Genomic DNA, 14,614 nt, shown 5'->3' on the forward strand with positions numbered 1-14,614 from the left:
CAGAGTTTACCAACAGATTTGAAATACTTTGGAAATTTATTATAGTTTGCAAATCGTTAAAAAAAAGAATTTTCGACAGTTTTGTTCTGTACAACTTAATATTTTCATTTTAAAAAAAAACTTGGCCCAACGATATTTTTAGATTTTCGTGGTTTTCCTGCAAAATGTCTATTTATCGAATAAGGAATTTTTATTAACATGTTCGTTTAAGAATATAGAGGAAGCACTGAACAAAATTATAACTTGCAACAGATTCAGTAGTGGGGAGACCATTTGTTTGGAAAAAAAAATTGTAACGTTCACTTTCTTCGCCCCATAGGCGTAGAATAAACGAAAGCATTAAATTTTGATCCTGTAACTCGAACAGAATTTCTTTTTCAAGTTAAAAACGTTAGCTATCAATTATTTAAATTTTTTCTATATTCCCCATTTTTATTAGACAATTTGAAATAAAAAGAGTGCTTTTAAGCGGTCAATTTTGAATTAAAAAAATCATAAAGTGTCACTATTAAAATACATTATTTGGATTATGAGTAGATCTGTAGTGAAATGTTTAATACGATAAATGTATAATGACTCTACGAATGGCATATTACGACAATGCGTTATTACTCACATTACAGCAACTGGCGTCGTCGGAGAAAGCGAGCATAAGCTTCAGATCAATCGAAGATTCTCAAAGGGGCGCTATCGCCTCCTTTCGCCAGAAATTTGTAACAATGACTCATTAAGCAATCGACGTTGAGTAATAATTTACAAATCAATTACTAAAAGTCACAAATTGACCGAAACGTCGATATTACTTTTCAAAGTTGACATTTGTCGGTGTATTTACGTCAAAATTATCTTGCAAATAAACATAACTTTGCATTGTATGGAATGATTAAAGACACAATAATTTTTGTTAAGAACTAATCACGTTCGACCATTCACTTGACATCCTCAATGAATGCAGAGAACACATTGAAGAGAAAATAGTCGTGGATAATAGTGCACTTACACATAAATATTCTACAATGTGATGGCTTCCGAGTTAACAAATGGCCAGCGTAATATAGGTAATAAGTGTTGGGAAGTGATTCAGCACCATACGTAAAACGAATAGCACGTTTTACAATTCGAATTCAGGCGATAGAAGGCCTTTAAGAAACGTGTGATTAATAGTAAACGACACTTTTGAACATGGTGTCAATCTTACGATTTTAAAAATGAATTAAAAATGAAAAGATTTAAATATATTAAATGCTATACCAAGTGATAGACTATTTTTTTCTGGATTATTGGACAGATTTTGTCATGATCGATATGGCGTGGAAGGGGTAAGAATTCCTAAAGCGATGGTGTCTACGACAATGATAGAAGGTGCTCGTGAAATTCCGTGTTAATCGCAAGTGAGAGTGAACAGGGTTGGGTGGGGTGTACGCAGGAAATATTTTGCTCGTTCCCCGTACCGTTCACTGATTATGCTTCCGTTTAAAAGGCTTGCCTGGATTGCGTCCTTTAGTTCCTGAAGCAGAGCAGCCTCGGAAAACACCTAAGATCCTGCGCGGAGCGGACGCCAAAGCCATGGAGAAGCCAAGAACACGCGTGGGTGTCGATACTTTTAACCCTCCGTTCGCGAAGATTTTTTATTTATCAGGATCGGCGATTAAAAAAATTCGCGTAGAAAATTGTGTATTGCAGAGATAAACTCGCGAAGTATTACGGTGTATTTTACTATGAAAGGTGCTTCATACATGAAATAGAAGACATTGGTGATTCGTATAAAATTTATTTATTTTCTCTTAATCAAACTGCTCGTGTAAAAGTGATGTTCCTTACTCGGAGACATTTCTGAAATTATTATTTTTATTCTAACAATTGTACAAAGATGTGTCAACTGATACTATAGGTTTTATAATAGGATACAGCTTCGAGGAACAGTAAACATATTAAAGAATAAAATTTTGTTACACGAATACAAATTTTTCAATCAAATAAGAAAACGATTATTCCGAACGTGGGAATATTTTAAACTTGCTATGACTTTCGCTGTTCCCCGGCGTGAAATCATATTAACGGGAAAAATGAAGAATCGTTAACAAGATGTCGAGCGAACGGTAAATATGGGGCTCGAAACAATGAAAGGTGTTTCTCGAAGACTCGATCATTCCACCGAACAGAGGCTTAATAAACGGTGATCCAGTTGATCATAGGCTCGGACACTTTCACCTGAACTTGTAACGCAACACGGTAGATCAATTTTTTTTGGTCTTGCTCGAAATATTTCCGATCAAGGTTTCACCGTTCAGGCTTCTCTTTATGTATTATATTTCCGGTTACAGTAATTCTATCCGTCGAACGTCTCATTAGAAAACGAATGGGGAGAATTGCCTAACGTTTATCAATCGATAAACACTTCAAATAATAACAGAATTATTTATATTACTTTTTATAAACTTGCATTTTCGATAGGTTTCAAAGAAAAGTTCTATAATCAATTCCAGCAAGTAGAATTAAAATTTTTAAAAAGGAAGAAGTTGCAATTGAAATGATATTTGAATTGAATCTTTTCTGCAATGACTAATAAATTTACCTTGCACTTTTCTGTTTTAGGTTTTCCTTTTTGTCCTGGTTGTGTCATTCGCCCTTGTGTCTTCGATGCCTTATCCAGGTGGTGGTGGCCACCACGAACAGTAAATATTTCATCGAGTTATACAACTTACCGTTTTATGCTCAATAAAATTCACTATCATTGCAATTCCAGCACGCACTTCGTCATTCACGTGCCAGAACTCATTCACAAACATTATCACACGCACGTGAAGAAGATCCATCACGTGAAGCACGACGACGGGGACGATGGTCATCAGCACATAGAGGAATGGTGAAATTTCGGATTTCTTTGCATCGGCGAAGTTTGTAAAATATTTCCTTAAGCTATGCTTCCATATATGTATTAGATCGCTATGTTATAATTGTATATATTTATTGATTGTTGAAGCGAAATAATGTTACGTTAAATAAAACGATGTTAAGAAAATGCACCTACCGGGAAAATTGATTGCGCTTAAAATTTAATCTGTTAGCACTTCCGGGAAAATTATGATTTCACTTATAAATTAAGGTTGCAGAGAGATAAGGATGAGAGGTATTTGCACAGAATTATAATATTTGTCAAACATATATATTGTATAAAAAAATAATGTAACATGATACAGTATGTACAAGTATCTTTGATCTAAGCACACACATGTGCATACCGAGTGATACCATATTTTACACACTTAATTGACTAAAGCAGGCGATTCGGTTTGTTTTGTACTATCTCCCACTGTTTGCTTCTAGTGCGAAAAACTTTCCAGAACGGTATGGTCGGTGAAAACACAAATAAAGATTTACGAAATGCTAGTAACTCGAATGCCCTCATTTTATAACCTGCAACAGAGTAATGGGACACGTTGCACGTAAATCCATTACGATACATAAAGAAACAACATGATAAAAACCCAAGTATTCATTGACAAATTTGTTACTCGAAGAATTCATTGCTGTTCTCTTTGGTTCCTGAAACTATGTGGATACTTGTTCATTTAAAACTTGACTCGACTTGACTTGACTTGGCTCACTTTCTTGAATTTGAATCGACTTGATTCAACTTGACTTCACCTTTCAGAACTCGAATATACTTAACTAAAACTGTATACTTGCTTTTCTCAATGAAAATATAAGCTACTTATTAGTTTATATATAAATTCATTCCCTCATATACTTGAACTCGACTTGACAGTTGGCTCAACTTGATTCAACTTGACTTACTTGGGCTTGACTCGAACAAACGGGAACAAAAATCAAACTGTGTACTTGATCCTTTCATCGAGAACTTAAACTACTCGTTTTACCATAAGTTTGATTGAAAGAAAGTCACTTATGTACTTGAACTTAAATTGACGTTGTAACTTGATTAAACTTGACTCGATTCGAATGGTATACTGAAATCATTTGTTTAATAATTACCTAAATAATAACAAGCCGAAAGCTGAGGCGCTCCCATTACCACCACCCCTTCTCCGCGTGAACAGGTACAGGCACGTGCACCTTTTCGACAACTGGAACAGGTACGTGTACTTTTTCGACGTGATGGACTGGCACGGGCACGGCCACCTTTTGCACGTGATGGACGGGAATTGGGACGGGGACGTGCACCTTCTCGACGTGGTGCACAGGTATCTTCTTCACATGATGATGATGGACCGTGTGCACGTGATAAGGCACGTGGATGCGTACGTGGTGGTGTGAACTGAAATCAGGCAATCGATTTCCTTAAAGACGAGGTAATTTCTTCTTCATCCTCTTCAAATCAATCACTTATCAAGCAAAAAATATATATTATGGAATAAAATATTCTTACGTAAATAACAACTTTAACTAACGAGTAAAAGGCAAGAAACACTTCTGACATCACGATGCTTTGATGTTAATAAAAATTAAAATATACCGGACTCGAATGAACGCGGTGAATAAATCGCCATAGAAAGTTTTCGTTCGTCATGTATTATTCAAATAAAATTCTCATCTCTGCATTCTGTTGTCAGTGTTTGTCAACGATACAATCGTGCAATTTTTTCCCCGAAAGTTAAATACAATTTGAGTTATGAGGGTTGAGAGAACGAGGAGGGTTCTAATACTTTTGTCGCGAATCAAAAGCCGTAAACAGTAATTTGCGTCAAACGACGGAACACTTTGTCAACTCACCTGTGGTAGCCTGGCACCGGCGAAGACAGGGCGACGGCCAATATTCCGAACACGATTAACTGCAACACGAACGTGAATTTGTGATACGTCTGTGACGGCGGCGAGTGCACCGCGATTCGTCGTGTGCGTCGTTTATATGCAAGACGGTATTTTTTTTTGCCTTTTTGCAGATTCACTGCTCGTACCGCGTGTTTCGCGCGATCACGCGTCGCTTGGGGTGAAAGTATCTCGTTCTAATTTTGACCAAACTTGTCTCGGTGATGTCAAATGAATTTACAAAATCGGAGCATCGATACTTTCGAACGTACAGTAATTATTCGATGTGTTTAAAGGAAAAGAAATCTAAACCAAGTCACGAGAATTTTAACTGATTTTATCTGATTTTAGAATCAAAATTCTTTACAATTAAAGAGCATATTATAGTGTGTGGTATAAAACTATGTTGATGAAACTGCGTTTTTTAGTTTGTAGGTTCGTTTTTTATGTCTTTACTATTTTCTAATGGGTGATTTTGATCGAAATGTAATTTTACAGGAAGAATGACGTTATCTATACGATAAAATGAACAAAATTCTTCTTGTAAATATAAATTCTTGCAATTTCAAAAGTAAATATAAATTCTTGCATTTTGTGGAAAATTGAACAGAGGACAATGTATTTAATAAGAAATAATTTTACAAATTTCAAAAAACTTCGATCTTGAATAGTTCCATAGAGACGAATATCAGATAAAAACATTACGTTATTAATCCACGTAAGTCCTATCATCGAGTGCAATTTTCGAGAACAATAGAGAAAACAATACTCATGCATGCATAAAAAAAAAAAATAAATTAAATCCAACGAAACAAAATAAAAAAGATTAATTTGCCATAAAGACAAGAATGACACATTCTCGAGTCTCATACATGCTACCGAATCCAATCGAATGTCACAAAGAAACACATCGTAGACCCGTTTTATCACTGTTGTCGCGAAGGGACGAAATAAAATCGTTTCACAGATCGTCCATCGGGGGACGTACTCACAGCGAAGGTCTGGGAGCGCATCTTGGCTGTTTCCGTTTCTCGTGGTAGTTTTCCTTTACGCGGAACTTCACCCGACTGACGAACTGACGATGGACACCGGAGAAGACTGAACGGGCGAAAAAATTAAAACGGTAGGTTCGTACTGTGACCACGCGACTGACGTTTTACGGATGTCGACACGTTTCTGGCTTTGAACGGCCGGGGATGTGTGCTTATAAAGGACGAACCGCGGTGGTCAAAACCACCCGGTGAAAAGCCACGGGGTGGGAGAGCAAAGTCGCTCGACTTTACGGTTACGTAAAAGCTAGGAAGCGGCACGCCGATGGTTACGTTCGTTCCGCGCGTTCCCCCAGGCTGCGTAACACACCGCGTACGATGCGTACGGCACGTGCCCGATTCCCCGGGTAATCCTGCTCCCGAGACCGATAGCTAAAAAAACGGAACTTGACGTAGAACTTTCCCGATATTATCGTATCGATGGGAAAGCAGAGATGGGGCAAAATTTTGTGCCCCATTATTCAGTTCGAAATGGATCATCGCCATTGCAACCACGAATTTAACACGTTGAACGAAGCCATCTTTAAATTCTATAACGATCGAATTTTTTTTCTTTCCAGTTTACTAATTACAGAATGTATTACTATCTGCTAGTAAGTTCACTGTCAGGTTTAGATCGATTCTTTGTGACCATCAAAGATTTTCTCGTAAAATTCTCCCTAAAATTTCGCGAGAAACATTTTGTACTTCTAAGGTAGACATCATTCAAATATCTAGCCTTCTTGGTTAATTATAGTAGGTGAGTAAGAGCTTCTGCGAAGAAAATATACCTTTGGCAGAATATCGTGTCCAAAACGAAGATTTGGGAATTCTTTATTATTTTTTTTAGGTCATTTTTATTATAAAAACATACTTTGATTGAATCTATACAAAAATTGCATAAAAATTTCGTAACAAGGTTGTCATTTAATGGGTTAAAACATCGAGAAGTGCAGAAAACTGGTGGAGGTCGAATATTTACTGTTGTATACAATAACAGCCGTGAAAGTAATACGTAAAAAGTAATTGCGGCGTTAATTTGCTGGCGCGTTGTTAACGTTGTTACGTCGTCGACCGGAAAACAGCAACGCGGTCGTTTCCTTCATTTTCCGAATCGTGGACGTGCCACTAAGGCCGGAAAGTCGATTTTAATTGGAGATTAGGTTAACGTCTTGTAATATTTATAATTCATACTCGTCCGAGTGAGCTTTATTAACCCTAATTCTACAGAAATGTGATCGAGTTTGGGTAATTGTAGGATCTAATAGGTAAATTTATGTACTAATGACATTTTATGGATCGTTGAGTTATAAATTACTTACTGATCTTAGAATTACTCAAACTCGGTATTAAGTAATATCCTAACTTATATTTGGGGTGGAAGACATTCAATTTTGGTCCCTTTTTCAGTATTAATTATTGTCTTCAGTCAGTTTTCAAAAACTTTCAGATGCACAAATAACAATGTATTTGCAATATTAAAATAGATAATGATGGAAAATTAGGACTTTTAACCAAAAATCACGGTCAATCCGTAGTTAAGTTAAAGGAGAACAGTAGATGTCGTTTCCTCGTGGTTACTTTCAAACAAAATCGTTTCCTATTTGCATTAGAAATCGGCCATCGAATGAATTTTTTGCAGAAAACGCCGATATCTATCACGATGGCAAAGAGAAAGTTTGGTTTACTAAATTTATTATAAGTTAGCATGATTCTTAAATGTACTAATAGATACAATGTGTAACGATAAAACCAGAGCTAATAAGATGCATTTGGTCACAAAAATAAAACCTACAAACAGACTTCAAATATTGAGTCCCAACCAATCGTTTCCATGTACACTTAATTTCAACATCGTGATCGAATTTTGAATTTGCTACATGAAAATATTATTTCGCTACGTGACTTTCTCTCGGGTCATGTTTTCCGTTTTTGTAGAAACCATTTGCAAACGAGGAATTGAAAGTTGAATGTCAATTAAAACGAAACTTCTTTCGAAGAGTTTCGGAGACGTCTGATTTTTTATGTGTAAACGATGGGAAGCAGGCAAGCTAGAGTTACACAAACGTTTTCTTATTTTCGCGATATCCTTTGCCGCTAAATCGAAAAATTATGTCGAGATTCGGGTTTTGGTAGATAAGTCACTCAAGCGTCACGTAACACGATGGAAACACAGGTGGAATATTTTTACATTACGTGATCGATTTCACCCAAATTATTCGAAAATAATATATAATCGAACGTAGCCACGGTATTAATTTATTCCTTGCCAAATTCCGAATACATTTGTGTCTATTAGTGATTTCGAAGAAGAAACGTAGTTTGTATAATTGTTAATGATCGACCACGTCTCAAAATAAAAAACTGAAACAATATTAGTCTTAATGGTCGAATTAATAAAATTCTTTATATCTGATTGTTCTTTACACCCAATTTCTAAGATTTAAATTTAATATTTTAGTTAGTGTGGTATAACTATCACTACTACGAAGAATGTTACTCCTGCAATAAATAACACCGAACCATTTAGGCGCTTAGCTCGATAGTGCTTTTACGAGAAAATTATCCATATCAGCCCGATAACACGTTCTTTCACGAAAAAGAGAAATTCGGTTGCGTGTCGTGAAACCTCTGAAACAACCAGGAAAGGCCGATTCCTGTCGTTTTCATCGACGCGAACGTCGACACAGCCCGTGACATAATCACAGGGCGACCTTAACGCAGGCAACGAACGCGTCGCGCCAGTTTATTATCTATTAATTGCATTGCAATTGCGAATGTAGCTCAGCGCCAGTCGACCGTAACACGCCAAGTGGAACAGGAAAATCTCATTATCCGTGACTCTTTAATAACAAACTTTGCGTTCGAGCATACTTTGTCGTCTTCGTCAAACAGCGGACGGTTAATTGCGAAAAGATTGCAGCCCTCGGTTTCGTTCCTCCCCAAAATTGCGAAAGCTTCTCCCTCCGGTCTCGAATTCGGTGCATCGTCATTTTCTAAGGCGAATCGTCCGACGATAATACAATGTTCGCGTACGACGAATCACAGAAGCGTTTCGAAGCCATTTTCCGCGAAACGCTTTTACTCCCGTAATCACCGATTCGGCCTCGTTGGCCACGAAACGATCGAAGCCGCGAATTTACGTATCCGCGTGTACTCTTTGCCGTGTTAATCGAGGATAAAATTTCCAGGCAGGAATTAAACGAGCGTGCTGCAACTTCCTGCGCAGTTGCACAATTTTATTGATTCTAATTCGCATATACACCCATTAATTTTCCAATTTTGTTCCGGTCAAGAGCGTGTTAATGCTTGGCGCGGCATTTCCTTAATTAGGGATCCGTGACTTCTTGGAAAAAATATTATATTTTATAGATAAATCCGCAGGAGTAGATATTTCTGTAATTTTGTTTTGCGATTTCGACAAATTTTCTTTGGGAATCGAGGAAGAACCAAGATCCTCCATCGTGAATTAAACTCACGATCGACCCAGTGGACATTCCCATTTCAGAATGCTTGCAACGCGCAAGAACGAAAAGAAAAACATCGTAATTTGTGTGGTTCGAATTCCACGCGCTCCCGATGGGACACGCCGGGTTCTCGCGCTTTCCAGCGGACCGTCAGCGTTTCTTTCGAGGAAGGAGTCAGTGTTAAGACCAAGGTAACGATCGAGACCATGTTGCACGGCGTCGATTACATCCATTTTTTTCGTACATGCACCACTGGCCCGGCCAGTGTTGCAGGAAGCGGTGCAGGCTGCATACTTAAAATATCCATCATACAGGGAGAAAGCGTTTCGTAACCTTTTCGTTGTGTACCTGCGTGTATCTTGCGTAGCCAGTGCACCCAATAATGAGGCGAGGCGAGAAAGGTAAGCGATTTTCGATGATATTGGCGGTCCCTGAGTCACGATTACGCAACAGCTCCACGGGTTCGGTCCACCTTTTCGACGGACCATCCCGAACGTAACCCGTGAGAGCGGTGGTTCCGTAACGCGATCAGAGAATGAAACGAAGGAAATAAAACACGTAACCGGGGATTTCATAATTATCTTTGCAATTTATACGCAACTTGAAATTTTATATCAATTCCTGGCGGAAGAGATTTCTCAATGTTACGCTCAAATAAAACATGTACAAGTTACAGTTTGAACGCCATATTGAAGCAACAGAATCATCAGCATTGTTTATGTGTATTATGTGAGGAATTTCATCCCTTAATGGACAGGTGGGGCACCGTTTTAGAATATTCAGAAACATGCTCTTCAAACGACGTCGAGTTTGGATGCATTTTTATCAATTGAATCTAAACAATTTCACGCATTTATCGAATCTGTTAGCAGCCTTAGTGTACATGGTAATTGACATTGAATAAATAATTATTCTCAAGTGGCCCCATTAGACATCTCAATGAAGCTTCTTTTTGTAATACATAAAAATTTTGTGCATGCAAACTAGATGCATAAGATGAATTTCTTTCTATACGTGTCTACTTCTATTGACAAGTACGAATCTAAATCGTAAAGGCGATCTATTCTCGTGAAATTTGTGCCCACAAAAGGGACCCTCTGCAGCGATTTCCGTTACATAAGATCCACGAAGACCCTTTTCGAGCGTTCGACAGCGACGAATGAGGGGGAAGAGGACCGGAACCCGAGCGGTTGTGGCATCTTGTGTTTTCGATGTTACCTGTAATCGCTCCTGGCTTACATAAGGATCGCCAGCAATCATCCCCACCGTTAAAAAACATTTCTACCTCTTCCGTCCCGTGAAAGTCACTCGGTAGGCCGATTTTGAGGGAAATATGCTTCGGTTAGCGTGCGACGAGAGAAAATGAGAAACGCGGCCGATGAAAGTCAAACGTTGGAAACGATCCAACGGGTGGTGCACGGCGCGCGGCACGATCATAAACGGTAATTAATCGATCGAGGTGTGCGCGGATTTACCGAGCACAGAATCGAAGGAGGGTCAGCGAGAGATCGCGCTGGATCAACCTTGTTACGGGGCTCCTTCCTCTTGCCGGTTTAGCGATTATATAATCGCCGGTTCCGAAGCGGAAGGGAAATTCTGAGTCCGATATTTTACCCAGACGGGTCAGCGAGATCGTCTACATCGATCTCCGTTCGTACACCGTTTCGTAATAACCATTACTTTCCAGTGGTAAACAATATTGTTACGCGACAAAGCGAGACTAACCATATACGACGATTAAGTTCGTACGTTCGTAATGTTCGAAGGCAGTGATCAGTGGCTCGTTGCAACGAAATTAATCGCGTTGAATTAAAACTGCACGAAGAAAACCACAAACATTGTTCAATTTATTTTATTTATTTTCAGAGAATTTGTGAGTACTACTATTTATTGTATAATATTATTTTATTTCGTATCCTTGAATTTGTTGTGTTACATGGAAATCATAATTTTAAAAATCTCTCTTTGCTTGCATCGTGCTGACCTACCTCGATCGCGTGACCTGCGTGGCGATCATGTAATGCTTTGAACCCTTACATCTCCAGAACTAATTACTTAAAGCGAGCCTGTAGCAAATTGTGAGTTTATAATTGATAAATGCATATCATTTGATACACGAGTACATGTGTAACTTTCGAATGATTCACTCTGACAAGCGCCATTAAAGTAAGGAACGAAGTCATGTTACTGATAAGGGAACATATCGAAACTTCATTTTTCTTCATTTTTCATCCTCGTAAAAGTAATCTGCTAATTTCGCTAAAGCATTCAAGGTCTATGTGCTCTTAGATCTTACAAAACTTTTAAATTCGCAGCCATTAGCTCGGTGTTACCCACGAAGAAGAACTTTTCTATCGTGGGTAACACCGATTACCAGGTCTCACCACGTGGAGGTTGCTGCGACTGGAGACCCGAAGAGAAATAGATGGAATCCAAGTTCCATCGATCTCCCTTTTACATTTTTAGAAACTAGATTACTAAACTAGAGAGATAGAAGGAAGCAGAGTTCCTTCGATCTTCTAATTTAGTTTTACCAAGCAATTATTACGGTTAACGACGTGTTCTACTCAATGTCAAAGATAAGAGTTAAGACTGATTGCTCTATAGAAAAACTATTTCGATCGCTTCTTGTCTCTTGGTAATTCCTGGATCTTCACTGGACCATTGTCGCCTTGAGGTCGACCTCACTATTGACCATAGATGACCATGACCATTGAGTAACCAACGATCAAATAAAGCCATCACGAATTATTTCACGAAAAATTAATATTTACGTAAACTGATAGACCCTTTCATTATTCATATGTCACATATTGTTAAGAATTGTTTAAACCATTGTGTTGTAATGGTAAACAATGCTAAGTTTTATCTATAATTGTTTAATTCTGTTCTCTGATATAAATGAGTGAATATAGTGGCGATTTAATAAATATCACTTTGAATGTTTATTAATTTATTTATCATGCAATGTCATGTGAACGATTAATAATAATACATATCACTTTACTGACAAAGTTCATAAGTATACATATGTGGAAATGTATGCTACTATCATTTATGGAAAACTAATTGTAAGAGGAACTAAGTAAATTTCGCAATTTATAGTAAACGGTGAAGTCTATGTCTAATTCATATAATCGATTGCTTCATCATTTGGATCTTTATAATTGCCTTTAACGAACCGTGTTGCGTAATTTCTATGATATATTATCTTGCATATACAATGTATAAATTCGTTACGTGCATTGCACTTTCTAATGCTTTCGAGTGTGAATTTTTCTATTAACATTCAGGAAAATGTAACACGAAAAAGGCGTGGTATGTATTTAGGGTAGAAATCCAGACACGAACAATAAGTTACATACCATTTAACATTTATGTTATGTTACGTAAAAGAAGCACAAAAAATACATAAAAAATTAACAAAAGTCATAATACTATCCGACACGTTGCTTTAATATCATTTTATTTGAAGAAACTTTATTTATTAAATCTTATTCAAAACATTCTTCTCAAATTATGTTTTTAATAAATAAACAAGAAAAGAATGCAATATTTTCAGTCGTTTAAATGACAGTAATTAAGTATTTCACCTTAGATGGCGCAACGTAAAGTGGCAGCCATATTGCCATAAAATTTTCGGTTCAAATTGCGCAACGTGCTTCTTCTCAATTAAGTTTTTAATAGTAAATTATTTAAAGAAATTCCTTTAATTTATGGTTGTTGTAATAACAAAGTTACAAGAGGATTGCAGTTTAGAATTTCTTCACGTTCTTTCAATTGGTCAAGACACTTGCAGGAAGAAGTTACAATCGGAAATCGTCGTTCGTGCCGAAGATCGTGTCACTGATCGGTTAAACGGAAATTGTTAATTAAAGGGGTTCCGTTTTATCCGTGTGTCTGGTGTCATCATCGATTAGAAACCGCGTTTCTAGCGGTTTAACGGCGTACAACGATGTCAGTAATTCATACTCTCTACAGCTGTTTAGAAGCGAAACCAACACAAGCCCGGCTTCGTGCTTTTACTCGCGCAGAATTTAAACGAGATTCGGGGAAAATGTCTCAAGGATGACATCGTATTACGAGAGCATTCAAATCAAGTAAGAAAATGTTAAGAATTACGAAACGCTAGTTGTATTGTCCATCAGAGACAAGGTGAAGATTTCGGTTACGAAAAGTATGGAATAAGAGGTACAAGGTGCACAAATAGGAATATAATTTTTCACAGAGAGAAATATTTATTTCCAATTATTAATGTGTACTTAAAATTTCTTAAGATTTACTACTTTTATTAGCATTTCTTTTTGAATCATGATTAGATTTATTGAGAACAATTCCTCGCTGTGTGTATGCTACATTTCTTAATTATATACAGGATTTTTATTGTAGAGTGACAAGAACAAATTTAATCTTTCCATCGAATTAAGTATTATGTGATACATGATAACACGTGTTCTTTAAATACAATACCAGACAGCAGTCAATTATTTCTTCTTCTTTGACTTAACGCTAACCTCGGACTGAGGTTTCTGCCATTCTACAGGCTTACGGCGGTACATGGGCCACGGTGGTACTGTAATTAGCGCAGCCATCACAAATCCAGCACCAAGAATATATATTGTTTGTGAAAATTGTTGGATAACGTATCCCCATATAAATCCAACTACCTACAATGTGAATTAGATATAAACAATATTCTACAAATACGTAGGGCATATATATTTTAAACGTAGTTTACTCCGAATAATGTTATGATAAGCCTTGACAATCTTTCTGCTTGGCCCTGACCATCATAGTCCTGAAAAGAAAATTAATAACAACTTACGTGAACAAATAAGAACACCTGTTGTGATAGATAACATAACCTCACTGCAGGGCGTTAAATACTTATTTAGGTGAAGTTAACACTATCTTATGGACAATTCGTAAACTTACCATATGCGTAGGGATGGAGGTAATATATTGCAACCACGAATTCATCGTAAATAAATAATTCAGACTACCCGGCAGGATTCGTGCGAGTAAACTTCAATTTCACTGATCGACGTACACAAAACGTTGACGTTGCTCGCGCAAGCGCAAAACATTCACGTGTTTCTCCGTGGCGCGACTTTCAATTATACCAATTCGAAATCGAATCTATTACAATCCCGAAAAAGCAATTGTTTAAAGTTGATTACACGCGTAACATACTTCTTTAAGATATTCTAACAGGAGACATTCAATTACAATATATAAATAATATAAATATTATAGTTTATTTTTTCGACTTTTACAAAGTACAAATTGTCGTTGCACGAATGACTTACTTCAACAAGTAACAAGTAATCAATTATATTACATAAATTA

At 37.2% G+C, this 14,614-nt stretch overlaps 2 protein-coding genes and 1 pseudogene across 2 annotated transcripts; 1 reads left to right on the forward strand and 2 right to left on the reverse strand.

Moving 5' to 3' along the window:
* Positions 1-1,021: 1,021 nt before the first annotated feature.
* LOC122395273 lies at positions 1,022-2,870 on the forward strand (annotated as a pseudogene).
* Positions 2,871-4,032: 1,162 nt separating this feature from the next.
* On the reverse strand, positions 4,033-5,783 carry LOC122395274. The gene is made up of 3 exons (XM_043392718.1): positions 5,763-5,783; positions 4,735-4,793; positions 4,033-4,279 (listed from the first exon to the last, which is right to left on the reverse strand). Exons 1-3 carry the CDS (start codon positions 5,781-5,783, stop codon positions 4,033-4,035), a joined length of 327 nt encoding a protein of 108 aa, XP_043248653.1.
* A 7,744-nt stretch (positions 5,784-13,527) lies between these two features.
* On the reverse strand, positions 13,528-14,332 carry LOC122395181 (signal peptidase complex subunit 1). The gene is made up of 3 exons (XM_043392569.1): positions 14,201-14,332; positions 14,004-14,063; positions 13,528-13,932 (listed from the first exon to the last, which is right to left on the reverse strand). The coding sequence occupies exons 1-3, from the start codon at positions 14,243-14,245 to the stop codon at positions 13,750-13,752; spliced, it is 288 nt and encodes a 95-aa protein (XP_043248504.1). The 5' UTR covers positions 14,246-14,332; the 3' UTR covers positions 13,528-13,749.
* Positions 14,333-14,614: the final 282 nt, after the last annotated feature.

The sequence above is a fragment of the Colletes gigas genome, unplaced genomic scaffold (assembly GCF_013123115.1).
Source record: "Colletes gigas isolate AHSC1104 unplaced genomic scaffold, ASM1312311v1 Colletes_gigas_Sc00005, whole genome shotgun sequence".
NCBI classification, from domain to species: domain Eukaryota; kingdom Metazoa; phylum Arthropoda; class Insecta; order Hymenoptera; family Colletidae; genus Colletes; species Colletes gigas.